Below are 27,260 nucleotides of genomic sequence, written 5' to 3'. Positions count from 1 at the left end.
ATAATTTGAAACCCTAGAAAGAAAAGGACAATGTTCCCTTTTTGAAAAAAAAAAAGAGGGGGGAACGTTTACGTCATATTTTGCAAGATTTGTGTATAGGTTTTTACATTAGCTGAACTTTTAAAGGTTGCTTGTAACAACATGAATAAGGTTTTAAAATGGGATAGTTCAGATTTTATGGATGTGCATGAATAAGTATAAAATAATGGAACCAGGAGGGGGAGTGGAGCGAAGTCAGTGAAGATGTATGATTTAAAATTTTGGTTGTGATGTGTTTTGGGGGCTTTTGTTATTATAAAATTAATAAATATATATAAAAAAGAGGGACTTCCTTCCACCTGCCCTGAAAATCTGCTTGTGCACGGTAAACAATGGCTTATGCAAGAGGTGGGGAACCTTCACCACGCTGAGGGTTGCATTCCCTTGTGGGTGTCAGTACAGTGGTGCCTCGCAAGACGAAATTAATCTGTTCCGTGAGGCTCTTCGTCTAGCGGTTTCTTCGTCTTGCGAAGCAAGCCCATTGACAGCTTAGCAGATTAGCGCTATTAGCGGTTTAGCGGCTTTTAGCGGATCAGCTGATAAGCGGCTTAGGGCTTAGGAAAAGGGGGGGAAAGGGGGAAAAACCCCGCAGGAACTCGCAAGACATTTTCGTCTTGCGAAGCAAGCCCATAGAGAAATTCGTTTTGCGAAGCGCCTCCAAAACGGAAAACCCTTTTGTCTAGCGGGTTTTCCGTCTTGCGAGGCGTTCGCCTTGCGGGGCACCACTGTATATGGAAGCATCACAGCTTGCAGACAGCCAGATTGTTGACATCACATGATGCGCCTATCTGTGGGAAAGAAGAATTTCCCCGGACGTTCACAGGCTGGATAAGTCTTTGTGAAGAGTGTAATCTGAAACCTTCCATTTGCGCATGTTCAGGAAGTTTGTCAGACGTGCTAGAAGAACTGAACTGAAAGGACGTGTTTTTCTCTAGTGCTGTAATGTCAGAAATAAACATTTCTGACTTATTTTCTTTCCCCTGCAGAAGCAGGAGGGAGGGGTTGTGCATTTTGCCCATGCTTGGGAAAATGTCGCCTATCAAAATCTCCCTGGTCTGTCTGGATATCAGCCAGAGGAGGTTACCGGTAAGCAAGCTCCGAGGACAGTGAGAGGGGCCAGCCTCTGTGGAGGGGGGCTTGCAAACCAACAGTGGGCAGGTCTCACAGGGCCGAACACCAGGGGAGGTGAGCAGGACAAGTGGTGAAACACGGGTTGGGCAAATGCGATTCTTATTCTGCAGTTTCCACAGTGAGCTACACTGGAGCTTTGCAAAGACAAACACTTCCCTCTCCATCCAGGTGAATAAGAGGCACCATCGCAGCCAGGTAAAAGCATCTGAAGAGGGTGCAGAGTTTGGCAAGGGAAGGCTGTGGCTTGAGGACATGTAGCTTGAGAAGGTGCTGGAGGAGACTCTTGAGAGTCCCATGGACTGCAAGAAGATCAAACCTCTCCATTCTTAAGGAAATCAGCCCTGAGTGCTCACTGGAAGGACAGATCCTGAAGCTGAGGCTCCAAGACTTTGGCCACCTCATGAGAAGAGAAGACTCCCTGGAAAAGACCCTGATGTTGGGAAAGATGGAGGGCACAAGGAGAAGGGGACGACAGAGGACGAGATGGTCATAGAATCATAGAATCATAGAGTTGGAAGAGACCACAAGGGCCATCGAGTCCAACCCCCTGCCAAGCAGGAAACGCCATCAGAGTACTCCTGACATATGGTTGTCAAGCCTCTGCTTAAAGACCTCCAAAGAAGGAGACTCCACCACACTCCTTGGCAGCAAATTCCACTGTCAAACAGCTCTTACTGTCAGGAAGTTCTTCCTAATGTTTAGGTGGAATCTTTTTTCTTGTAGTTTGGAACCATTGCTCCGTGTCCGCTTCTCTGGAGCAGCAGAAAACAACCTTTCTCCCTCCTCTATGTGACATCCTTTTATATATTTGAACATGGCTATCATATCACCCCTTAACCTCCTCTTCTCCAGGCTAAACATGCCCAGCTCCCTTAGCCGTTCCTCATAAGGCATCGTTTCCAGGCCTTTGACCACTTTGGTTGCCCTCCTCTGGACCCGTTCCAGTTTGTAAGTGTCCTTCTTGAACTGTGGTGCCCAGAACTGGACACAGTACTCCAGGTGAGGTCTGACCAGAGCAGAATACAGTGGCACTATTACTTCCCTTGATCTAGATGCAATACTCCTATTGATGCAGCCCAGAATTGCATTGGCTTTTTTAGCTGCCGCATCACACTGTTGGCTCATGTCAAGTTTGTGGTCAACCAAGACTCCTAGATCCTTTTCACATGTACTGCTCTCAAGCCAGGTGTCACCCATCTTGTATTTGTGCCTCTCATTTTTTTTGCCCAAGTGCAATACTTTACATTTCTCCCTATTAAAATTCATCTTGTTTGTTTTGGCCCAGTTCTCTAATCTGTCAAGGTCGTTTTGAAGTGTGATCCTGTCCTCTGGGGTGTTAGCCAGCCCTCCCAGTTTGGTGTCATCTGCAAATTTGATCAGGATGCCGTTGAGTCCATCATCCAAGTCGTTGATAAAGATGTTGAATAAGACCGGGCCCAAGACAGAACCCTGTGGCACCCCACTAGTCACTCTTCTCCAGGATGAAGAGGAACCATTGATGAGCACCCTTTGGGTTCGGTCAGTCAGCAGTTACAAATCCACTGAGTGGTAGCATAGTCAAGTCCGCATTTTACCAGCTTCTTTACAAGAATATCATGGGGCACCTTGTCAAATGCCTTGCTGAAATCAAGGTAGGCTACATCCACTGCGTTCCCTTCATCTACCAGGCTTGTAATTCTGTCAAAAAACGAGATCAGGTTAGTCTGACACGACTTATTTTTCAGAAATCCATGCTGACTATTGGTGATCACAGTATTCCTTTCTAGGTGCTCACAAACTGTTTGCTTAATGATCTGCTCCAGAATCTTCCCTGGTATTGATGTCAGACTGACTGGGCGGTAATTATTTGGGTCCTCTCTTTTCCCCTTTTTGAAAATAGGGACAACATTTGCCCTCCTCCAATCTGCCGGGACTTCGCCTGTTCTCCAGGAATTCTCAAAGATGACTACCAGTGGTTCTGAGATCACATCTGCCAGTTCTTTTAATACTCTTGGATGCAGTTCATCTGGCCCTGGAGACTTGAATACATCTAAACTAGCCAAGTATTCTTGTACTATCTCCTTAGTTATTCTGGGCTGTGTTTCCTCTGCTGAATCATTTGCTCCAAATTCTTCAGGTCGGGCATTGTTTTCTTTATCGGAGAAGACTGAGGCAAAGAAGGCATTGAGGAGTTCAGCCCTTTCTGTATCCCCTGTTTGCATTTCACCATCTTCTCCTCTGAGCGACCCCACTGTTTCTTTGTTCTTCCTTTTGCTACGAGCATACCCATAAAAGCCTTTTTTGTTGCTTTTAACCTCTCTAGCAAGCCTGAGTTCATTCTGTGCTTTAGCTTTTCTGACTTTGTTTCTACACGTGCTGGCTATTTGTTTGAATTCCTCTTTGGTGGTTTCCCCCCTTTTCCATTTTTTGTACACATCCTTTTTTAATCTAAACTCAGTTAAAAGTTCTTTAGATAGCCACCCTGGCTTCTTTAGGCACCTTCCATGTTTCCGTCTCATTGGTATTGCCTGAAGTTGTGCTTTTACTATCTCCCTCTTAACAAACTCCCAGCCATCATGAACTCCCTTTCCTTTTAATATTACTGTCCATGGGATCTCACCCAGCACTTCCCTAAGTTTTATGAAGTCGGCTTTCTTAAAGTCAAGAAATTGAGTCCTAGTATGCTTGGCTGCTCCTTTCCGCTGTATAGTAAACTTCAGAAGAGCATGATCACTCGCGCCTAATGATCCTTCCACTTCTACCCCACTAACCAGGTCATTGACATTGGTTAGGACCAGATCTAAAATGGCTGTTCCTCTTGTTGCTTCTCCCACTTTCTGGACAATGAAGTTGTCTGCAAGGCCAGTGAGGAATCTGTTTGACCTTATGCTCTTGGCTGAGTTTGACATCCAGCAAATATCCGGGTAATTGAAGTCCCCCATTACTACCATTACTACTATGGTTGGACAGTGTTCTTGAAGCTGCGAACATGAGTTTGACCAAACTGCGGGAGGCAGTGGAAGACAGGAGTGCCTGGCGTGCTCTGGTCCAGGGGGTCACAAAGAGTCGGACACGACTAAACAACAGCTTGAGAAGGCATGGCCTGAGGAGAGTCTCAAGGGCCGGGTAGAGAGGTTTGGAGGGCCACACCTGGCCCTGAGGTTCTCCCACTCCAGGTTAGGGCTTAACCCAGTGGTTCCCAGAGCGGTACCTATTTATCTACTTGCACTGGCATGTTTTCGAACTGCTAGGTTGGCAGGAGCTGAGACAGAGCAACGGAAGCCCAGCCAGTCGCGGGGATTCGAACCGCCAACCTTCTGATCGGCAAGCCCAAGAGGCTCGGTGGTTTAGACTACAACGTCTCCCGCTCCCCTCTTTAGAGAGTAGGGTGCACTGGGAATGTGTTTATGGAACCAAGGAGACAGTGGCCTGAAAAAGATTTGGGAACCACAAGCTTAAACCATGACCACTGCCCAGAATGTTATGACATGGGGAGCAGAGATGTGCTTGTTGGGGGGCACAGGGTGGGGCTTATGGGAGCAGGACAAGGAAGCCGACTTGGAGCAGAAGTTCCTGTGCTCAGGACAGACTTCTGCCTCCGCTTACGCTGCAGCTTTTGGGTCTTTGCACATGAAACTATTTCCCCGGAATGCCTTCCCACGTGAAAAACGAGGGGTAAGGTTACTGATCTCCAACAGGCTGGCCTTTTTTGTTTTTCAAAAAATGAAAGAGTGGGAATGTCTCCTGTTCCAAACTTCCACCCACAGGCAATACCAGGTCTGGAAACCCAGACAAAAACTCCTTTTCAGCCCTCTTTGATCGAGCCAGAGAGCAGAGAGTTTCTCCTTTCACGGTCTCTGGGGAGCAGGCTTTTATGGTGCAACTGATTCCCTGAGAAGCTGTTGCAATGCTCATGATGGGCTGCGAACCTGCTAGCAATAAAACCATCCGACTTTTAATGGGCTGAGCTGGAAGCAAGAGCAACGCTTCTCCCCCTCCAACTCCAGGACAATGTGGTCCACAATATCTGCTGAAAACTGTTGAGGGGGACAGGTCCAAAAATAGCCAGGAACGACGGCGGGTCAAGTTTCTGCCCAACGGTTATGACATCGGAGTGGAAGAGAGGGAAAAACAGAGGAATGAGAATCCTGCTGTCAGCATTGCTTTGGAACGCTTTCTCTCTCTCTCTCTCTCTCTCTCTCACACACACACACAGATATATATACATACATATACAAATACATAAACACACACATTTTATTCGTTTTTTAACATACCAGTTCCAACAGTCATGCAACATATCTTCTCATCTTATACAATATTTTTGACTTCCGTCAACACCTCTGATGAATTTCCGTTCTTTATCACTTATTCTGCATTTCTTAATTTCTATATTACATTTAATTATCCTTAACTAATAGTTCTTTTCATAGTCTTTCGCAGTATTTCAAATAATCGACCTTACAAAACTTCTTGCAGTCATCTGTTCATCAGAATTACTTTTCAAATAGTTCATATATTTACTCCAGTCTTCTAAGAATCTGATCCCTGGAACGCTTTCAGAGGACTCCAAGACCCCTGTGCACCCTCTAGGGCTAGACGTCAGAAAAGTTCTGCTGGATCAGGCCAAAGATCCATCTAGTTCAGTGGTTCCCACAGCAGGTGGGCAACGCTGACCTAGATGGGACCCCCATGGAGCATCGAGACCAACCCCCGGGAATGCAGGAATCTCAACTAAAGCACCCAGGACAAGGCAGCTCCCCGTGTTCCTATGGAATGATTTTAGGATTGGTACCCCGGCCCTATAAAGGGCTCTTGGGACAAGCCCCCTTCAGCTGTAACTCTTCGCAGACCATTCGCTTTGGCAAAATGTGAAACGGATGCCACTCCTCTTTGCACCGCCATCCAGCCTTGGTTCTGAACGCTAGGGATTAAGAGGCAAAAAGCAAGGCCGAGAAAACACCCTCGGAAATGCTCCTTACTAGGGCTGTGAAGAAAGGTCATTTTTAAAAAATAAAAGACAAAGAATCCCCAGAGGTAGGTAGCCTTCGGTCCATGACTGCACGACATTCAGCACACAGATATTTTTAAACACAGACTCGGCTCTATAAATGAGGTTATGCACACCTGCAAGGAAGATCCAGGCCTCCCCGTTAACCAGCTCCAGTTAATTACAGCACAATCTCCTTCGGTTAATGCGCGCGCTTTAAATAAATTAGGAAGGCTTGTTCAAACAGGTGCAGGGGGAGGGAAGCGAGATTAGAGGCAAGGCGACGCGGCTGGAATTCACCGGCTAAGGCTGGTGAATCCTGGTCTTCTCTACGGCAGCCGCAGAGTTGGAAGGGACACCGTGGGGTCATCTAGTCCAACCCCCTGAAGTGCAGGAATCACAGATAAAACATCTCTGGCAAGTGGGCAGCCAACCTCTGCCTAAAAACCTCCCAGGGAGCCTGTTCCACCGCCAAACAGCTCTTACCACGGTGTACAGTAGAAAAAAGACAGTCACGGAACCGAGACATTACACAAAACAAATGAAATACCGTGAAAATCCCTGAAACGAGAAGTAATCGACTAGAAATATTAATCAAAAAGTTTAAGGGGGAAATTAGGAAAACCTAGAATTGAAGAAAGCCTCAACAGGATATCGGCGACAAACCTCATTTCACTGAACTATTCAGTTTCCTCAGAAGGAAATAGAGAAATCATAAACCTTAACTGACCAAATTCAAAGAAACTCCCAAAAATTCTGAAATATTATCATCCTAGCTCGACCTAGGTGAAGCAAAGCTCCGTAATAAAGGATTGAGAACTCAAAGGTACAGTTTCTAAAACTGAGTTGGGCCGCCGCATGACTGCAATGAGGGAAGACGCACCACATTATGGTAACACAGGGATCTGCCTATCTAGTTCAGTAGTGACGACTCTGGCTGGCAGCAGCTGTCTCCAGGGTTTCAGGCGGGGGAAGGGGTCTTTCCCATTCCTACCTGGAGAGGCCAGGGATTGTAACTGGGGACCCTCCACATGCAAAGCAGATGCTCCAACACTTAGCTATGCCCACACCCTCCCGCCGCTGCTCAGCTACAGCCCTTTACCATGTTATCTACCTGTGGAACTCACCTCCACAGGATGCTCAGATGGATCCCACCCGAGAAAGTTCAAGAGAAACACACACCAACCAACTGATAAATGAGCAGGACTGCTAGCCGTGAGAATAATAATAATAATAATAATAATAATAATAATAATAATAATTTATTATTTGTACCCCGCCCATCTGGCTGGGTTTCCCCAGCCACTCTGGGCGGCTTCCAACAAAGATGAAAAGTACACAAAAATGTCACATATTAAAAACTTCCCTGAACAGGGCTGCCTTCAGATGTCTTCTGAATGTCAGGTAGTTGTTTATCGCTTTGACATCTGATGGGAGGGCGTTCCACAGGGCGGGCGCCACCACCGAGAAGGCCCTCTGCCTGGTTCCCTGTAACTTGGCCTCTCGCAGTGAGGGAACCGCCAGAAGGCCCTCGGAGCTGGACCTCAGTGTCCGGGCAGAACGATGCAGAGAACATCACCTTCCACATTCAGCGACTGAATCATAGGACTGTAGAGTTGGAAGGGAACCCCCCTGCAATGCAGGACCATGCAGCTGCCCCATTCGGGGACTGAACCGGCAACCTTGGCGTTATCAGCACCATGTTCTCACCAACTGAGCCATCCAAGAGTAGCAGAGGGGTGGATTCCGACATCATCGGCTGCTTTTGAATTTCCCGGGTCTTTGGGTAAGCCAGAATGAACCTAGGGAAATTCTGCACACAGAATTAGCTCCATCACCAAGCGGTAAGGTAGATGTTCTCTCCTAAAAATCTCACCTCTGCCATGGATCCATCAGCCAACTTTAACATGCACTGTCTCTGCTCCCATCCACAATGGATGGATGTCGCCACTGCAGTACCTGACAGGGACGTTGTAAGGATTGCTGGGCCAAACACACAAAGCGCTTTGGGCACCAAAGGTCACAGAATCATACAGTCATATTTCATGTTACGTCCGCTTCAGGTTGCGTGTTTTCATCCTGCGTCCCGCACCAACCCGGAAGTACCGGAATGGGTTACTTCCGGGTTTTGCCGCTCGCGCATGCGCCACAGCTGTCAACGTTTCCCTTTTCTTGTGAGGAATCCTATTCAGAATAAGGGAATTTCCCTTAAAAAAAAGGGAAACGTTGACAGCTATGGCATGCGAAGAAGCGCCAAATCGCGCCACGTGCCTGCGCAGACGCAGCGCTTCAAGTTGCGGGCTTTTCACGTTGCGGACGGGCCTTTAGAACGGATCCCGTCTGTAACACGAGGTACCATTGTAAAACTGTAGAGTTGGAGGAAACCCCCCCCCCCCGCCCAGCAAAAAAAGGGGTCATCAAGTCTAACTCCCTGCAATTCAGGAATTACAGGCTAAGATAATTGTCGTCGTTATTATTATTATTATTATTATTATTATTATTATTATTATCATCATCATCATCCGGGATAATAATATTTCTCGCAGCTGCAACCATTCAAGTCCACAGAACCCGCAGAACATGTGCGCAACAGCCACCTGGGTTTTGTGGTCAGATACGGCGCAGTATCCGAGTGCAACGCCGCCGTGTGACATGCAAACAAGCCCTGCCTGGGTGACCGGCCGGAGATGAGCTACAGAGCCAGCGGGCGACCCCTTTTCAGGGTCCCCTCCGCGCCAGCGTGATGCGGAGCCGCTGCGCCCACCCCAAGCGCTGAGCCTCGAACGGTGGCCGCCCGAATCAGGAGGTCGAACCCAAGTCGGCACCTGCTGGGAAAAGAAGCGCGATGGGCAGCGGTCGACCCCAAGCTCTTCCCACGGAGCTGCTAAGAGAGAAAGAGAGAGAGGCACCCAGAAACGTCAGCGGTTAGAAAGGGTGTCAGAGAGGGGAAGAAGCGTGAAGGCGATATTATAAGGGGGGAGCCGAGTGGAGGCAAGGAAGCTGCAGAAGAGAGAAGGCGGTGGAGTTGGCGTCTATGTCTAAAGGAGAGAGGGAGGTGCTCCAGGAGCACACGGACCCTACCATGGCGTTCCTCCATATAGGGCTTGGGTTTCTTTCTCAATTTGGACGACTTCTTATTGTTCCTTTCCAGGAGTTCTTTAATGTGCAGAGTCACTGGGGAACAAACAGAACGATGAGGACCACGGAATGGAACACAAAGACAGCAAGAGAGAGAGAGAAAGAGAGGGAATGGGGTTTTTTTTGGGGGGGGGGGTTACGGATTTCAAACACAGGAAGAAGAAAATAAAGGAAATAAAAATAAAATAAAAAATGAGCAAGACAGCTCTGCTTTCAATGCCGGCTGGCTCGGGCAGGTCTTTTCTCCCTGCACCTTACCTGGGTGTCACTGGAGAGGAGCTAGAATGCACCAGTGGCCTTGAAGAATTGCTGGGATGGAGGGGAGCCCAAAAGCCATGTAGTCCAACCCGCTGCAATTGCAGCCAATTGTCTCCACAGGCACAGTGGGTCTGCATTAAGGACCAGCTGAAGGTCTTAAGAGTTTAAATTTGGTGGGTTAGAAACTAGTGATTTTGGTGGGGTGGGAGCCTCACAACCCTAAACACCTATGTTTAAATCTTGCAAATTTTATTATTATTATTATTATTATTATTAGTTTATATACCGCCCTATACCCAGAGGTCTCAGGGCGGTTCACAGAACGAAATAAAAAAAAAAAACCTGAAAATATATAATCAAAATAAAAGCAATCTAATAACCCAATTTGCAATCTCTCAAACCTATTTAGCGCCATTCCGTCCACTCGCTTCTGGTGCTTCCCCTTTCCTGGATTATTCCCATCCAATCGAGGGTCACATAGTGAAACGAGGATGGTGTCACAATTAACACAGTAATTGATATTTCCTGCTTGGCAGGGGGTTGGACTCGATGGCCCTTGTGGTCTCTTCCAACTCTATGATTCTATGATTCTATGATATCTGACTCCATAATGACTGCAAGCGAAAGCAATGGAGAACCAGGAAGGTGAGTAACGGTTTGGGGCCAGAATGCGATGCAACCAAAACAAGGAGCTTGGTGCGTCTTGCTCAGAGAAGCCACGATCTGTAAGCTGAGGACAAATCTTGGCTGCAGGTTTGCTTGGAGCAAAACAAACCACCCCCCTTGGTTCAGGCGAAATGCTGAGCCAGGGATCAGGGCCGGGGGAAGGATGCTTTTCCAAGCACCTCAGGTGGAAGTGAGATACACAAAGGAATGTAAGAAGTGCCTTCTGGATCAGGCCAGTGGCCCACTCCACCCGAGGTGATCTCTCTAACCCACATCCTGACGAAATGTCACCTTTATTAATTTACATTTTTTACCCCAGGAGGATTTCAACCTGTCTGTAGGTTGACCATCTCTGGCTACCTGCGACTGCCATTTTAATATTACAGTCATACCTCATTTACGTTTGCTTCATGTTGTGCGTTTTCAGGTTGCGTCCCATGGCGACCCGGAAGTAACGGAACGGGTTACTTCCGGGTTTTGCCACTCACGCATGTCCAGATGCGCAAAATGACGTCACGTGCATGCGCAAAAGCGGCGAATTGCGACCCGCGCGTGCGCAGATGCGGGTTGCATTCTTTTCAGGTTGCGAACGGGCCTCCGGAACGGATCCCGTTTGCAACCAGAGGTGCCACTATATCTGTCAACTTGTTTTCTTTTTATTCTACCCTATCTTTTTATTCTTTTTATTCTACGTGGGTGGTGCTGTGGGTTAAACCACTGAGCCTAGGACTTGCCAATCAGAAGGTCGGCGGTTCGAATCCCTGCGACGAGGTGAGCTCCCATTGCTCGGTCCCTGCTCCTGTCCACCTAGCAGTTCGAAAGCACATCAAAGTGCAAGTAGATAAATAGGTACCGCTCCAGCGGGAAGGTAAACGGCGTTTACGTGCGCTGCTCCGGTTCGCCAGAAGTGGCTTAGTCATGCTGGCCACATGACCCGGAGGCTGTACGCCAGCTCCCTCAGCCAGTAAAGCGAGATGAGTGCCGCAACCCCAGAGTCGGTCACTTTGCCATTTTATTCTCTTTTTTACTACGCTGACCAACTGGAGGAGAGTTTCTACCCTTCCAGAAATACCTTCAGTACAGCCTCCCCTATCCTAGGACTCTCCAAGTGTCTGGGGCGACAACCTCCCACCAGCCCCATGGAGTCGTAGCCCCAAACACCTGGAGGCAGAAGGTTCGGGAAGGTTGCCCAGGAGAGTTAAACATGCCCACACACCCAACAACCACTGGGATTTTAATAGAACTCCCTAACTCTTTATAACTGCCCTGGCAACATCTAGGATTGCGCTGAAGATAAAAATACTCTGTGATGGTAGAAATAAAAGGGGAATCCAAGAATCATAGAGGTGGAAGGGAACCTCAAGGGTCATCCAGTCCAACCCCCATCAGATGCAAGAATCTCAACTAAGGATGGGCACCGCTAGCCCCGAACCCCTATTCTCTCCAGGGCCAGATCCATCCTATTCTGGAACGGAAGGGGACGGAATGAATGAATCCTTGGGCTGGCACTGTGCAGGACCTCTTCCAAGTGACACCACTCCAGCGGCAGGGAAAGCATGGCTGTTGCTAACATAAAATGGCACAGGGTGGAGCACAGATACAAATGAATCGAGGACTCGACTGGCATACGTCAGGTGCAGATGGGGCCAGCTCTTCCCCAGTGGCTGGAACGGGAAAGAGTGGTGCTGATCACTACCGGCACTCCTGAAGTGTGAGGCTTCCAGAGAGAAAAATCCAGCAATGGATCACAACAATGTGCAAGAAACGAGTTTGATGTGCTCACGGTGTGGCTCAGACCCGGTGCGTGGGTGTGTTTGTGTGTGCCTGTTGGCTCCCAGTACGTTTCCGAGCTGACCTTGTTGGTGCTGACCTTGAAAGCCCTAAACGGCCTCGGTCCTGTATACCTGAAGGAGCGTCTCCACCTCCATCATTCTGCCCGGACTCTGAGGTCCAGCTCTGAGGGCCTTCTGGCAGTTCCCTCACTGCGAAAAGCCAAGTTACAGGGAACAAGGCAGAGGGCCTTCTTGGTAGTGGCACCCGCCCTGCGGAACGCCCTCCCACCAGATGTCAAGGAAATAAACAACTACCAGACTTTTAGAAGACATCTTAAGGCAGCCCTGTTTAGGGAAGCTTTTAATGCTTAATAGACTATTGTATCTTAGTGTTCTGTTGGAAGCTGCCCAGAGTGGCTGCAGAAACCCAGCCAGATGGGTGGGGTATAAATAAATTATTATTATTATTATTATTATTATTATTCATCATCATCATTATCATCATCATCATCATCATGAGTGTTCCCCTTTTGAAACCGTTCCACTCCCCTGGATAAAGTGAGCGAAAAGCCCTTTCCACATTATTCACTCTGTGCCCCCAGATTCATACTTGAGAGAGAGGAAAAGACAGAGAATCCCACTGTTACCCCCCCCTATTGCACGAGGATGACACGACTTTGTGCTGGCGGCATCACAGCCGCTCGACCAATCAGCACTCTTCCTGCTCCGGGCTAATTTGCAAACCAGAGAGGGGGTCGTTGCATGCGTAGCAAATTCTCAATGGTAATTATCGGCACGGCAACCGGCTTTGAAATCCGGGTCATGTGTGGGCGGAAGGAAAGAAAGAAAGAAAGAAAGAAAGAAAGAAAGAAAGTAAGTAAGTAGTGCTCCTTAGGCCAATCTACTCAACGTGCCCGATAGTTACTGATATCCCACAATAAGCCCTGCCTGCTGCAATGGGTTTGCCGCCACCTTTGCAGGTGAAATCAAGCACGCTCAGACAGATTTGCAGAACCTCTTTCCAGCAACATCGCAGGTTATAGGATGCTCAGCCTTGGCCAGTTGGCATGGGCTGGCATTCTAAGCAGAGGGTAAACAGCTGCATTGTGGATCTATGCTCCTCCCAACCGGTCAAGACCAGCCAGGAGAAACGGGATTTTGCTGGCGGGAATCGCTGTCTCTTCAGCAATGTCAGAAATGCAAGCCCGACACCTCATTTCCCAAAGGGGCCAGACAGATGCCTCTGGGTGTCCCTTAAGCGGGGCAAGGAGACAATGGCCTTCCCTTGTTGCTTGCTCACCAGCAGCTGACAGCCCGAGTTACACTGCCCCTGAAGCTGGAGGTTCTATTCAATTATCACGCCCAATTACTGCTCTTCCGTTTCCATGTCAAATTTTAAAAGCCAGCAAGGCAGGTTGAAACCCTACCCACCTGTGCCCTGTTTGGCCAGAGTGGTGCGTGCTCTGGTTATCTCTCGCTTGGGCTACCGCAATGCACTCTACGTGGGGCTACGTGGGGCTACTTTTGAGGATGACCCAGAAACTAAAACTAATCCAGAATGCAGCTGCCAGAGTGGTGACTGAGAGTGGCTGCCGAGACCATATTACCCCGGTACTGAAAGAGCTACACTGGCTCCCAGTACGTTTCTGGGCACAATTCAAAGTGTTGGTGCTGACCTTGAAAGCCCTAAACGGCCTTGGCCCAGTAGACCTGAAGGAGTGTCTCCACCCTCATCGTTCTGCCCGGACACTGAGGTCCAGCTCCAAGGGCCTCCTGGCGGTTCCCTCCCTGCGAGAAGTAAAGCTACACGGAACCAGGCAGAGGGCCTTCTCGGTAGTGGTGCCCTTCCTGTGGAACGCCCTCCCATCAGATGTCAAGGAAATAAACAACTATAGTCTTACCTCAGGTTACAGAAGCTTCAGGTTGTGTTATTTTGGGTTACGGACCGCCGAAACCCAGAAGTACCGGAACAGGTTACTTCTGGGTTTCGGCAGTCGCACATGTGCAGAAGTGCTAAATCGTGCTTTGCACATGCGCAGAAGCGCCAAATCGCAACCCGCGCGTGCGCAGACAGCTCTGTGGGTTGCGAACACTGCAGGTTGCAAACGTGCATCCTGCACGGATCACGTTCGCAACCCAAGGATCCACTGCACCTGACTTTTAGAAGACATCTGAAGGCTAATGATTAAGTGGTTATTAAGATCCTCAGTGATTTATAAGTTGTCTGGCGGGGGTGTGGGGGGTGGCAAGGCTATTTGGGAACCATCATTCTAAACTTTAAAGCCCCAAATGTTTTAGATGGGGAGCTGCTCCAAACCCTTGATCGTTTGGGCTGCCCTTTCCCAGCCAACCATTCAAAGGATCGTGGAATTGTAGAGTTGGGAGGGATCCAAGGATCATCTAGTCCAACCCCCTGCAATGCAGGAATCTCAGCTGAAGAATCCCTGTCAGCTGCTATCCCTTCTCCCTTGCCACACTGCTTTTAGCTCCAAGGCCTTTTTGCAAACAGTCTAGACTGATGGCCGCTCTCCAGTCCAGATGCTTCACAGACCAGCCTTGCTAACCAAGATTCCTTCCAACTGGCCAGGCCAATAATTGCATTTCTAGACCTCCTGCATGCAAAGCGGGAGGTTCCAGGACTGAGCTATCCCGCTTTCCCCACTGCCGTTTCTTCCTGCGTTTTTTACAAAGCCTGCCTTCTGCAAAACAGTGAGGACTAGGGACTTGCTGTCCTCAAGTGGAGCCGAAGGCAGCAGCGTAAAAAAAAGCAAGTTTTGGGCTGGACTTGCTTCCTGCACGCTGACCTGCTGAAAGCGGCCGTGTGGAGGTCGTGCATCCTGTTCGGTCCAAAGGAGACTGTCTCCAAGGGATACAGGGCAAAAGGCAAGGGAGCAATGGATTTCTACATCTCGTTAATGAAATCATTTCCCTCCTGCTGCTCATCAGGCGGAGAACATTAGCTGAGGGAGGGCCTTCGGTGGGGAGCCGGGATGCGGTTTGCTGCTTAATGATTTAGAATAACAACCGTGTGTTAACAGAGCCTAGGATAGCCAATTACCAGCTTTAACTGCAGAGCCCAATTGCAAAAGGGGGGAGGGGGAGATCACTGATGATTCAAGGACTGCCATATTGCAGCTGACATTTATAGGGAAATGACGCAGTTTAGAAGGATGAGGGTGAAACGCAAGTTTGCAAAAGAGGCAGCAGCTGACGTTTCCAAGGGAAGGTGGCCCGGGGGGGGGGAGAGCCCCACCCTCCTTGGTCTTCACTTTTGACTCAGGGGCTCCCAAATGCCCACTCAGGGGCAGTGATGTCATTTCTTCAGATTCCAACCAGACCTTAAATCTACCAAGACAAAACCTGTCCGGAACCCCCCCAAAGCAAGGGCACCATCAAAATTCAACGGTGCTCTGCTTGTTTTTCGTTGCGAAGCTTGCTAATGTTGCTAACATTGTTTGGCGGATTATGAGTGCTGTGTCGCTTTGTGAAATTTCATAAAGCCACTTCCGCCTACAAAGGAGGGGGTATTGCGGGCGTCAGGCCCCCACCATGTGCACGGCGGCTGGCTCTCAGCCACCACGCAATTGAGGGAATCCCCGGCCGCGTCACCCCCTGGACAGCCAATCGGCTGGCTCAGGGGGCGTGGCCTGCCCTATTTAAGGCAGGAGCGGCCGGGAATCTCCCTCTTTTGCCGCCTCCAACTGCTCCTGCTTTTCTCACCTTCCCGCCCTATAAGGTTTTCGTTCCTTGAGCTTGTTATGGACTTTGGTTGGTTGCTGTTGAGGGGCCTGGTAGGAATTTTTTCCACTTGGCAAATTGGCACCAGCCACTTGGTTTTCGCCCACCTCGTAGCAAATCATCACAACTTACTTGGTATTGGCGGTTAGGCATTGGTATTGCTCTGTAGATGGACGAGGGGAGGTAGCGCCATCACCTGCCCCGCATATGGAAGGGGAGTCCGATAAAGGATTCCGGGGGCCATGGCCCTGTCCAAAGCCAATGGAGGTGAGGGCCTAAGACACGCCCCCTAGCAGTGACCCCGGGGGAGTCCCTAGTTGATGTGCATCAGCAGGACTCCCCCTACACCTGAAGCCGGATAGTCGGTTAGGACCAATGCCTAAACCAATACCGCTCATCACCTGTAACAAATAAAGTTGTGGCCATATTTAGCCCACTGACCTTAAATAATTGTGTAATGTGTCTTTATTTCCACTGGGGGGGGGGCAGGAACTCGCCACGCAATATGACTTTTCTTGCAGTTGTGCTGCTCGGCCTATTTTTTTGTCATTAACGGTGTTTTATAGAAGGTGGCTGTTTTACAGAAACAAAGCAACTATTCCAGATCTTACCCTTTCGGGTTATTTTACTTGGCCGATATTATTAAGCTGAAATGAAAGAAAAAAAACCTCGTGCTTTGTGTATTCCCCGTGTGCAAGCAACGTCTAGCTCAAGAGCCACCAAACTCGTTTCGTGCCGGATCTCATGCTGGATTTTGCTGGGCCTCGGAATAGGGCAGCCAACGTTTCCTAACACCTTGAGCTGACCAGGTGTCCCCTTCCCCTTCCTCGCTGCCTTACCTTTCGTGTCGTTCACCGGATCCATGTGCCTGTAGATGTACCCTTCCAGGTAGGAGTGGAACTTGGGCGTGGGAGGGAAGAAAGCCAGGCAGATGGACATGAGCTCCCAGCCCCGGGCAAGGCTCTCGTAGCGGAAGTTCTCGGTGGTCTGGCGGCACAGCTGGATGTAGAGTTCGTCCCGGAGGCCCTGCATGCTCCAGCCCTTGGTGGCGATCTCCAGGGCCACGTTGAGCTGGTCCGCCTTGGCCCTCCGGTCCCCCATGTACATCTGAATGAGCTTGAAGATCTCGCACGCTTCCTTCTTGACGTTGCGGTCGGTGGTCATGATCATGGGCTTCTTGATGGACTCGCTGCTCCAGGCCAGCATGTTGGCGATGGAGACCTTGCGGCGGAAGAGGCCCTGCGTGTGCTTGTTGAAGTGCTTGGAGGCCCAGTTTTCGATGTCCGTCTCCGAGGAAGGCTTTCGCAGGTTGAAGGTGGGGAAGACACAGCTGGTGCTAGGCATCATGTTCCGGTTCTGGCGGCTGCTCTCAAACTGTGCGCAGGCGCCCAGGTCCTCCGACTGGAAGGGGGACAGAGAGACAAGGCAAGAGTGACAAGGCGGGCAGGACCACCTGACTCTGTAGGCCAGGGTGGATAAAAATCAATGATTTTTTAAAAATCAAGTTTTTTTATTATTATTTAAATCAGATTTTTAAAATTGGATTTTTAAAATAAAATGCTTTTGGAGGAAAATTTCTTTCTAAAGGTAGTTTTCTATTTTAAGTGACATTATAGACCAAAGGCTATTCATTGGGACATAAGGATTTGTTTTAAGTTTTTCATGTGTGCCAAAAAAAAGTTTTTGTTTTTTTAAATGTTTAACCACATCAGTTAACAAATATGGATAAAGGTAAAGGTAAGGGGACCCCTGACCATTAGGTCCAGTCGTGGCCGACTCTGGGATTGCAGTGCTCATCTCGCTTTATTGGCCGAGGGAGCCAGCGTACAGCTTCCAGGTCATGTGGCCAGCATGACTAAGCCGCTTCTGGCGAAGCAGAGCAGCGCACGGAAACGCCATTTACCTTCCCGCCGGAGCAGTACCTATTTATTTACTTGCACTTTGACGTGCTTTCAAACTGCTAGGTTGGCAGGAGCAGGGACCGAGCAACGGGAGCTCACCCCGTCACGGGGATTCGAATCACCGACCTTCTGATCAGCAAGTCCTACGCTCTGTGGTTTAACCCACAGCGCCACCCAAGTCCCTTAGTCCAAAGGCTATTTATCAGGAAATAAGGATTTGCTTTAAGTTTTTCATGTGTGCTAAAACTCAGTCTAAGTTTTTTGGGGTTTAAATGTTTAATCACATCAGTTTACAAACATGGATACATATGCTATAATGTTATTGCTTTAGTTAGATAAATTGTTTAAATTGTTATTAAGGAAATGGTTATTTTTCTCCTTCCAATGAAGTACAGCAGAAAAGTTGCCCAAATATAAACAGTTAACTTCTTAAACCTCACAATAATTTCATAATTATCTGTCTGTGTATTTCTAATAGTTTAACCAAATCATGATTTTTGGCATAACTACTCTGAAAAATTATTATACCAAAAATGAAACCTTCATCGGGTTGTAAATATTAAGATTATAACAGCAAGAAAGAGTCCTTCTGTAAAAAAAATGATTTAAATCAAGTCTTAAGGACTAGTGATTTAAATCGTAATTTAAATTAAATCAAATCCACCCTGCTGGATGCCATTCAATTGCAGAGCTGGAAGGGGTCCACCAAAGGTCATCTAGCCCAACCCCCTGTATTGAACACAGGAGGACCCCTCCCCTCCCGTGAGATTGCCCCCAATATACACCCACTGGACCGCTTCGATCAGCAGAGATGCCACTGCTGCAGGCGCCACATAATACTCGTTCTGCATTTGTAATAATTCAATCTCTTAGTATGGCAGCACCCACACTTTGGAACTCCCTGCCGATTGATAATAGTAAGAGCTGCTTCCACTGTGGAACTTTCTCTCTTGGGAGAGGGTGGCCTCTCCTTCCTTGGAGGTTTGAAGCAAAGATCAGATGGCCATTTGTCATGGATGATTTAGCTGAGATTCCTGAATTGGCGGGGGTTGGACTAGATGACCCTCGAGGTCCCTTTGCAACTCAACAATTCTACGATATCACTATATTCTTTCTGGTGCCTGCTAAAAATGGTTTTGTTCATAAAGGCCTCCCCAGATGTTAAGAAAGCTGTTGCGAGTTTTGATCTGTTTTTAGTCTGTTATTTTAACTTTTCGATAGCAATGTCCTTTTGGGTGACTTTATTGTTTTATCTTTTCTACAAACCGCTTTGAGGTTGTTGCTGTTGTTTACCACCGAGTGGCATATAAATTTTATGAAATAAAGTAAATAAGTAAGTGACCAGCACCCATCATTCAGCCCGGACACCAAGGTCCAGTGCCGAGGGCCTTCTGGCGGTTCCCTCCCTGTGAAAAGCCAAGTTACAGGGAACCAGGCAGAGGGCCTTCTCGGTGGTGGCTCCTGCCCTGTGGAACACCCTCCCATCAGATGTCAAAGAGAAGAACAACTACTAGACTTTTAGAAGACATCTGAAGGCAGCCCTGTATAGGGAAGTTTTTAATGTTTGATGTTTTATCGTGTTTTTGATATTCTGTTGGGAGCCGCCCAGAATGGCTGGGGATAAATAAATAAATTTATTATTATTATTATTATTATTATTATTATTATTATTATTATTACCTGCCCCGGAGTTGAAACCCTCCCAACTTCCCACCCCTCTTGGCCAGTTACAAACAGCATCTAGGGCAGTGGTTCTCAACCTGTGGGTCCCCAGATGTTGTTGGACTACAACTCCCATCATCCCTGAGCTCTGGCCTTGCTAGCTAGGGGTGATGGGAGTCGTAGTTCAACAACATCTGGGGACCCACAGGTTGAGAAAGGCTGATCTAGGGCCTCTTTTGCAGAACAGTCCCACCAATGACGTCACTTTCCCACAAATTTGGCCGACATTGGAATCATCTCCCCCTCTATTTATTAACCATATTTTGTGGTCCGGACCCATAGTTAGAGCTGGTTAATTGATAGCACTTGGAGGGAAAGAGTCAGAACTTGGGGGACAAATCTCTTATTTGCACCTAGAAAAGTAACAGCTGAGTAATAGCTTGGGGACAGGTGCCTGCCTAAGATCCCAGGGAAACTGAGGCTGAACCTTTCTGCCTGGTGCTCTGTGTGTACGGCATCCCTGAGGAAAGCCTAAATACCTTCTTATAGGACTTCCCTTCCATTCTGCTCCACTAACATTCATTTCTCAGCCAGGATGGAGAGAGTTAAACCCTTCTCCTGCCCCCCATTGCAATTCCGAAAAGAAAAGACAACCTCAGCGAACAAGATACTCATTTCTCCAATGATGCTTTCTGAACAATGGTAGCCGTCATGGAGATATTCATTGCAAAGGCTCACAGGTGGCAGAGCAAACCGTGGCGTTTTGCAGCGGCTCAGCTCCTCTGTTAATTCGTGTAGGCCAGACTTCGCTTCTCCCAGCTTCTGCCAACCTGGCAAAACCTCCAGATGTTTCAGGCCACCGTGTGTCGTCACCCAAAACATCTGGAGGGCACCAGGTTGACAAAGGCTGGTGTAGGCAGCTTGTAGTTCCGAGGGCCTAAATAAACTCTCCCTTTCCCTAGATCACAGGAACTAAAGGTGAGATCCTCTGGAGAAGACAAGAATCTCTCGCTGGGTCACTGACTGCGCCACTAACACACATCTGCATATTGTTATATTATCACTGCAATCATATCCTTGCCAGGGGTATTTTTAATTACCCAGATCTGAAGGTTTTTAAAGTCGCCATCTAAGCTCCCACTTAGGCCCCAAAGAATCTGGGGCGTAGCAAATCGTTTCCAAACATCGGGAGGGCTTGGGAGCAAAGACACGCAAACATACTCATCCCTAAAGCTGAGAACAGCCTTGGACTCCAAGCAAGGGAGCAAAGAGACGAGGAATCGGCTTATAATAAATCACACACATCTAAACGTGCGCTGGGATCGGCCTGGAGCGCCATAAATAGCTGTGCAAAAAAGCAGACAGATGGGTGGTGAGCTGAGAAGTCCAAACTCCAGGGAGAGCGAGGAGAAGCAAGAGGGGAGCAGAGAACATAGGGGAAAACCAACACCCCTTAACTTGATCAAATTTATACTCTGCCCGACTGTCAAGAAACCTCAAAGCGATTTAAAAAAAAAAAAGAGAGAGAAGATAGTGCAATGAAATCACCGCTAAGAAAAATAGATTTAAGACATATGGAAAGTTAAAATAGCAATAGACCAAGAACCAAGAAAAAAAAGTCACGTCAGCTTTCTAAGTAAGCTTGTCCACGTGAGGCTGTTTTTAACAGGCACTGAAAAGAGTACAGTCGTACCTTGGAAGTCTAATGGAATCCGTTCTGGAAGTCCGTTCGACTTCCGAAACATTCGGAAACTAAAGCATGGCTTCTGATTGGCTGCAGGAAGCTCCTGCAGCCAATCGGAAGCCGCGGGAGCCCCGCCGGACGTTCGGCTTGCCTGGTATCAATCGGCAGGGAGTTCCAAAGGACAGGTGCTGCTGCACTAAAATATTGAATTCTTACAAGCGTGGAACAGGTGTCAAGCAGCACCCGCAACGGTGCCAGTTCTGTCCATCGATCTTGCAGGTAAGCTGGTCTCAAGTTGTTAATGGCTTCGAACACCTTGGACTTGCCCCCTTCAGTAACTGGCAAGCAGGGCAGATCTCTGTTCTGTGCCCAAGGCCTCACTCCTGTCAGCCCTTGCGCTGCAGCTCTCGGATGAAGCGCAAGGGAAGTCCCACACAGAGCGCACTGCAGTAATCTAGACATGAAGAAACAAATGCACGGACCCCCTTGGGTGGAAGGGCTTTCAAGAGCTTCCCAAGAGCCTTGGGCCGGGGAAGAAACAGAGGGGCATTGAGGTGAAGGTCCCCCAGGCCACCTTGGGTCCCAAAATGAGCAGGGGCTCTTATGGCTCCTGGAAATTGGAAATGGCATGTGTTCCTTTGGAAGCTGGGCAAGGAAAAAAGCAAGATGGAGGGGTCATCAGCTGCTCAGCTCTGGCTCACCGTATCTGCCATGGCTCTCACAGAATCTTAAGAGTTGGAAGGGACACCCAAGGCTCATCTAGACCAACCCTCCCAATGCAATGCAAGAATCACAATTGTCTTCCCATCTCCCTGCCCCCTAATCAGCCAAGAACAGGTACCATCCATCCATTGACCTTGATCAGCGACTTGGCATGCGGGTAGATTGGGTTGATCTCATGCCCTTACGGCAGTGGGGTCAGTGGGTCTGGCTGTTAAGCGGCAGGGGGGTGGGCTAGATGACACTTGGGACCCCCTTCTGACTCTACGATTCTTTTATTCTGCTGGCGGCTGCTAAATGCTGATGGATGCTGATACGGCCTAGACCCTCGTACCTACGGGACCGCCTCTCCTGGTGTGTCCCACGGAGGACCTTACGTTCTTCAAACAAAAACATCTTGGAGGTCCCAGGACACAGGGAGGTCAGGCTGGCCTCAACCAGAGCCAGGGCCTTTTCGGCTGTGGCTCCGATCTGGTGGAATGCTCTGTCACAAGAGACTAGGGCCCTGTGGGACTTGACATCTTTCCGCAGGGCCTGCAAGACAGAGCTGTTCCACCAGGGCTTTGGCCAAGGCCAAGGGCTTTGGTCTTCCGAGACCTGAGCCAAAGTGAAACTGCCGAATGACTTCCTCCCAGGTCCCTTCAATTGGAGGTGGCAAGAACAGAAGCAGGGATATTTCTGCATGCAAAATACCGAACTACAAACCCTGCCCCCTTATCCCTTGAAGTCTCAGCCAAGGAAGGAAGCTTCCCTGCTTGGGATGACATTTGACAGCCCATGTTAAACAGGCCTGGGGGGGGCAGGTGGAGGGGGGGGGGGCTTCAAGCCCTCTATTTCTGCAGCTTGGCTTTTTTCCTCTTCTGAATCTCCATCTCCCAGCAACACCAGGCTGCTGTGCAGAGAATCGTTTCCCCCAAGGGTTTGGATTGTTTGGCGTAGAGAGGAAGAGGAGAATGCTCTCCCTTTAGAAAGAGCAGATTCAAATGAACAAACAGAGATTGAAATTTGTTTCGGAAGCCCCTTCCAGGGTGCCTTTATGAATTAGAGGGAGAGAGAGAAAGGGAGAGAGGAAGATCAGAACAGGCCCCTTGATGCAACGCAGAACACCAGCCTGCTCAAAGTATGACTCATCCGAGTTTCTTTGAAATCCTCTCCCCACTATGTTATTCACACAAAGCCTTTCATTTCCCAGAATCAAAATACTTTCCAGCTATTTTTTTTTTTTGTGTGTGTGTGTGTGTGTGTGTGTGTGTGTAAATGTCAGCTGCTCAGCGCTTCCAAGATCAGAAGTGAAAAACCCCAGGACGCGGTTCAAAACCTAAGATTTCGATATCCTGGCAAGCTTCGCTTAAGCGCCGCACTTGGCTTGGTTAATCATCCTGCAACCCTACCTCACAGCCTTGCTTCCCATCTTTTAATTTTTATCTGTTGCCATAGCTGCTCTCTCTTATTATAGAATGAAATAAAAGAAAATCAAAGGGAGTGGGGGAGGAAAGAGAGAGGCGTGCATTCAAAAGCGTCGTTCTTCGCAGAGGAAAGAACATTGAGAGGCCCGTCCTTTCCCAATTTGAATTGTTATTATACTGTATGTCAGCTAAGAAAGCCTTATACGAGCGCAACATCTGATAAACACTGGCTGGGGTTTGGGCAGATGGACTTGGTGCATCTCCAAGCTCACTGGAGAATCTGCTATGGGGCTTAATAATAATAATAATAATAATAATAATAATAATAATAATAATAATAATAATTTATTTATATCCCACCCTCCCCAGCCGAAACCGGGCTCAGAGCGGCTAACAGCAATAAAAGTAACACAGCATTCTAAAATCAATTCATTCTAAAATCAAACCAGAATCAAATTAATGGCAACCATTGGGCTAGAGTTCTATGAGGATTACCCAAGGAGGGGGTCAGACTGTGCCTTGGCCAGAGGCCTGGTGGAACAGCTCTGTCTTGCAGGCCCTGCAGAAAGATGTCAAGTCCCACAGGGCCCTAGTCTCTTGGGACAGAGTGTTCCACCAGATTGGGGCCACAGCCGAAAAAGCCCTGGATCTGGTTGAGGCCAGCCTAAGCTCCCTGTGACCCAGGATCTCCAAGTCAATCCTTCAATTGGTAGAATTTTGACTTGCTTAATAACAACCCTAAGAGATCTCCGTGAAGCCAGACTAAGCACTGTGTGGCACCTCACCTGTTGCTGGACCCCCAACTCCCATCATCCCTCAGGTAGGGGGATTGCCCATGGTCAACAATGATGGGTGCAGCTGTTGAACAACATCTGGGGGGCCCACAAGATCTCCAACCTGTCTTAAAGCATCTGGGGTGACTGGACAGACCAGCTGCCTCCACCAGCCTTGCCTTTAGCTCAGCATCATCTTTTGATTCCTGAAAGACCAAGCGGCTTCGAGGAGAGGGGAAGTAGAGACACTGGTTGGTTTGGTGGTTTAATAGAGCAAACATCTCAGAATTCTAGAATTGTAGAGTGTGGACGGGACCCCAAGGGTTATCTAGCCTGTGAAATGTAAACCAGAGGCATCAATGAAAGCAGGTCTCCAGTTTTTTAGCGAAGAACCTAAGGACGTAAGAACAGCCTGGTGGATCAGGCCCTCAGCTCTCATTGCTCTGGTGCTGCTGGAGAAACAGTTTGGTTTACGGGTATCACGGATAAATTGACATAGGCCAGCACAGGAAATGGATTAAGCTGCAACTGTAGGCAAGTGAGGGTCAAAGATGATGAAGAATGCAGAGAAGTGGCAGAAGCCAAAGGGGCTGGACATAGGACACAGGAAGCTGCCTGGTGATACAAAAGAACCACAGAATCGTAGAGATGGAAGGGCCCCCAAGGGACATCTAGTCCAACCCCCTGCAATGCATCTAACTCAGCATTGCCGAGACCGATTCGCAGTGGCTCTCCAGGGTTTCAGGCATCCCTGGAGACACCGGGAATTGAACCCGGGACCCTCTGCATGCAAAGCAGAGGCCCTATCATTGAGCTATGTCCCGTCCCCCAAAGGGCACCGAGCAATACCAATACAACTCAGGCTGGAGACAACAACTCTTCTATAGCCTTAGTTCAAGGATGCCCAATATAGTAGTTTCAAAATCAGGGTTAGAGCACAAGGGCAAAGCATATCCCAAATTCAATCCCTGCCAGCATCTCCAGGTACAGCCAGGAACGTCCCCTACCCGAAACCCTGGAAGCAGCCACTGCCGGTCAGTACAGACTATACTAAGCTAATGGAATAATAGTCTGACTCTGTAAAAGACCAATTCCTGTGTTCCACAGCCCTAATCCGATCCCCAAAGAGGTCCTTCTTAAATGTTTCCTACTCTCCCTCGTCATCAGAGGGACGATTGCTCCCAAGACAGACCCTTCCTGAAAGGGGCACCTGAAGCACCAGCACCTTACCTGGGACGGATGCAGGTACGGCTCTGGCGACGCCAGGTTGGTCTGCACCGACACGCTCTTCTCCAGCAGGATCTGGGGGAAGCCGAGCTTCTCAAAGGTGTTGCGCTTCCAGTGCTTGTTCTCCTGCTGGGCCAGCGCCTCGTCCTCGCTGAAGGCCCGCACCACGGGCCCCGGCATGGGGAGAGGCACCGCTCCGTCACTCTCATAGCCTGAGCCGTCCTTCTGCGAGTCCCAGCTGCTCCTCTGCCGCATGTGGTAGTGGGCTTGCTGGGCCTCCCACGCCAGCCGGGCCTGGGCCAGGAAGGGCTCGGGGAAGCCCCGGCTTGACTCGGCCTCTACTGAGCGGCTCTCCATGCGGTTCATCTGGGGGCGGCTGCAGCCTGAGGGCGCCCTCTCCTCCGTCAGCCCTTCCTCCCGCTCGCCCGAGCCGTCGGTGGACGAGGCATTGGGGTCGTACGAGAGCGATGGCTTCCGGCTTTTCCTCTTGCGTGTGCCGGGCGAGTAGCCGGTGGAGGACATGGTGTTGTGCTGGCTGGACCACGACATGGAGTCGTCCCCCTGCGAGACGGGCGGGCTGTGCCGGAAGTCCGCCCCTTCCATGCTGCTGTAGTCGCCAGACTTGACCTCCAGCCGCTGGTCCCTCACCAGGCAAGGGCTGTGCTGGAGAGAGTAGGAGCCGCCGATGGGGTTCGGCGAGTATTTGTGCCGCAAGCCGGTCTTCATCTTGGGGCTGGAGCCCGACTGCTCGACGTAGACCAGCTGCCGGACGTACTCCTTGCCGGCGGGGCTGTACTCCAGGCTCATGAAGCGGTCGGGCCCCTTCTGCTTGGTCAGGACCAGCTGCTGGTAGGGGGAGTTGGAGCCCTGCTTGGGCGACTGCAGGAAAGGGTGTGGCTTGCGGATCGGGGACTTCTGCGGAGAGCCGGCCTTGTAGCTCCCGCTGGCCTCAAACTGCATGTCCACGGGCGGCTCGTCGTAGATCGGAGCCTGGTACTCCATGGGTGGCTCCTCGTACAAGGGCGGCTCGTAGGCATAGCGCGGAGATGACGGCTGCGACTCGCTGGAGTGCTTGCGGTGCTGGGCCTGGAGCGGGGAGCAGAAGGAGTCGCCGCGCCCCAGCAGCGGGGAGCAGCTGCCGACGTGCTCGGCCCGCTTCAGAAAGGGCGACTGCTTCCTCTCCGGGAAGAAGACAGAGTTGTCCGAGTCGGGGGCAAAAGTCTGGAGGTTGGGGGATGGCTGGCCGCCCGAGGGCCGGCGCGACCGTGTGCCCTGCTGGTTGTCAGGGGTGTAGCCGTTGCCCTGGTGCATGAGAAAGCTGGGCTCGCGGTCCGTCACCTTGATGAGCATCCGCTCCTTGGTCCCCGTGTTCCACCGGAGAGATGATGCCCTGGGACACGGAGAGAGGCAGAACACAAGGCAGCCGTCAGAAGCAGGAACAATGCAAGAAGCACCTTTTTATTTTTGCACACACACGCGCGCGCGCACACACACACACACATATATATAACGTATTTCATTCCCTACCGTATTTTTCGCTCCATAAGACACACTTTTCTCTTCCTAAAAAGTAAAGGGAAATGTCTGTGTGTCTTATGGAGTGTTCCCTGGAGCCGAATTGCCCAGGGGCGAAAAGCAGATCATGCTTTTTTAAAAAAGAAAAAGAGGGATGTTGGTGTTGAAACAAAGCCACTAATCAGCAAGCAATTGGGGAGGGAGATAAGGGACGCTAGCAATAAAAGAGGCTGCCTGGGAGGGGGGGAGGTAAAAGCCCATGGATCCTCAGGATTTTTGCACGGGGTCACCCCAAATTCACCATCAGATCACATAGCATATCCATGGCTACAGCCTGCACACAAAAAACCCCACGCATCCACTGTTTCGTGGGGCTGCAATGGCACAAAAACGTGGTTACAAAGCACGGATCCACATGGATTCTCAGGATTTTTTCATTGGGCTACCCTAAACTCACTGTCAAATCACACAAAAATCATACACCCACTATTTCGTTCAGAATACTTTTTTTTTTCTTGTTTTCCTCCTCTAAAAACTAGGTGCATCTTATGGAGCGAAAAACACGGTATAACAATGCAAACGCCTGAGAGGTACAGAAACAGTGGCTTGCTGGTTTCAAATCATATGGTCCACAACTTAAGAGATGTGGAGTGGAGAAATG

At 49.4% G+C, this 27,260-nt stretch overlaps 1 protein-coding gene across 3 annotated transcripts in view; it reads right to left on the bottom strand.

The window, feature by feature from the left end:
* The window catches only part of ARHGAP39 (Rho GTPase activating protein 39), a 201,720-nt gene that overhangs the window by 26,902 nt on the left and 147,558 nt on the right, over positions 1 to 27,260 (bottom strand). For 2 of the 3 annotated variants that reach the window (XM_081874082.1, XM_081874081.1), the window contains exons 4-6: positions 25,088 to 26,474; positions 16,551 to 17,112; positions 9,221 to 9,313 (exon numbers count right to left, since the gene is read on the bottom strand). In XM_081874082.1, coding sequence (XP_081730208.1) covers positions 9,221 to 9,313; positions 16,551 to 17,112; positions 25,088 to 26,474 — 2,042 coding nt within the window. The remainder of the gene's footprint in view (positions 1 to 9,220; positions 9,314 to 16,550; positions 17,113 to 25,087; positions 26,475 to 27,260) is intronic. The other variant, XM_081874083.1, reaches the window with a different exon arrangement.

The sequence above is a fragment of the Podarcis erhardii genome (assembly GCF_964252035.2).
Source record: "Podarcis erhardii genome assembly, chromosome: 8".
In the NCBI taxonomy this organism is placed as follows: domain Eukaryota; kingdom Metazoa; phylum Chordata; class Lepidosauria; order Squamata; family Lacertidae; genus Podarcis; species Podarcis erhardii.
This window is presented reverse-complemented; position numbering and strand designations above follow the sequence as displayed.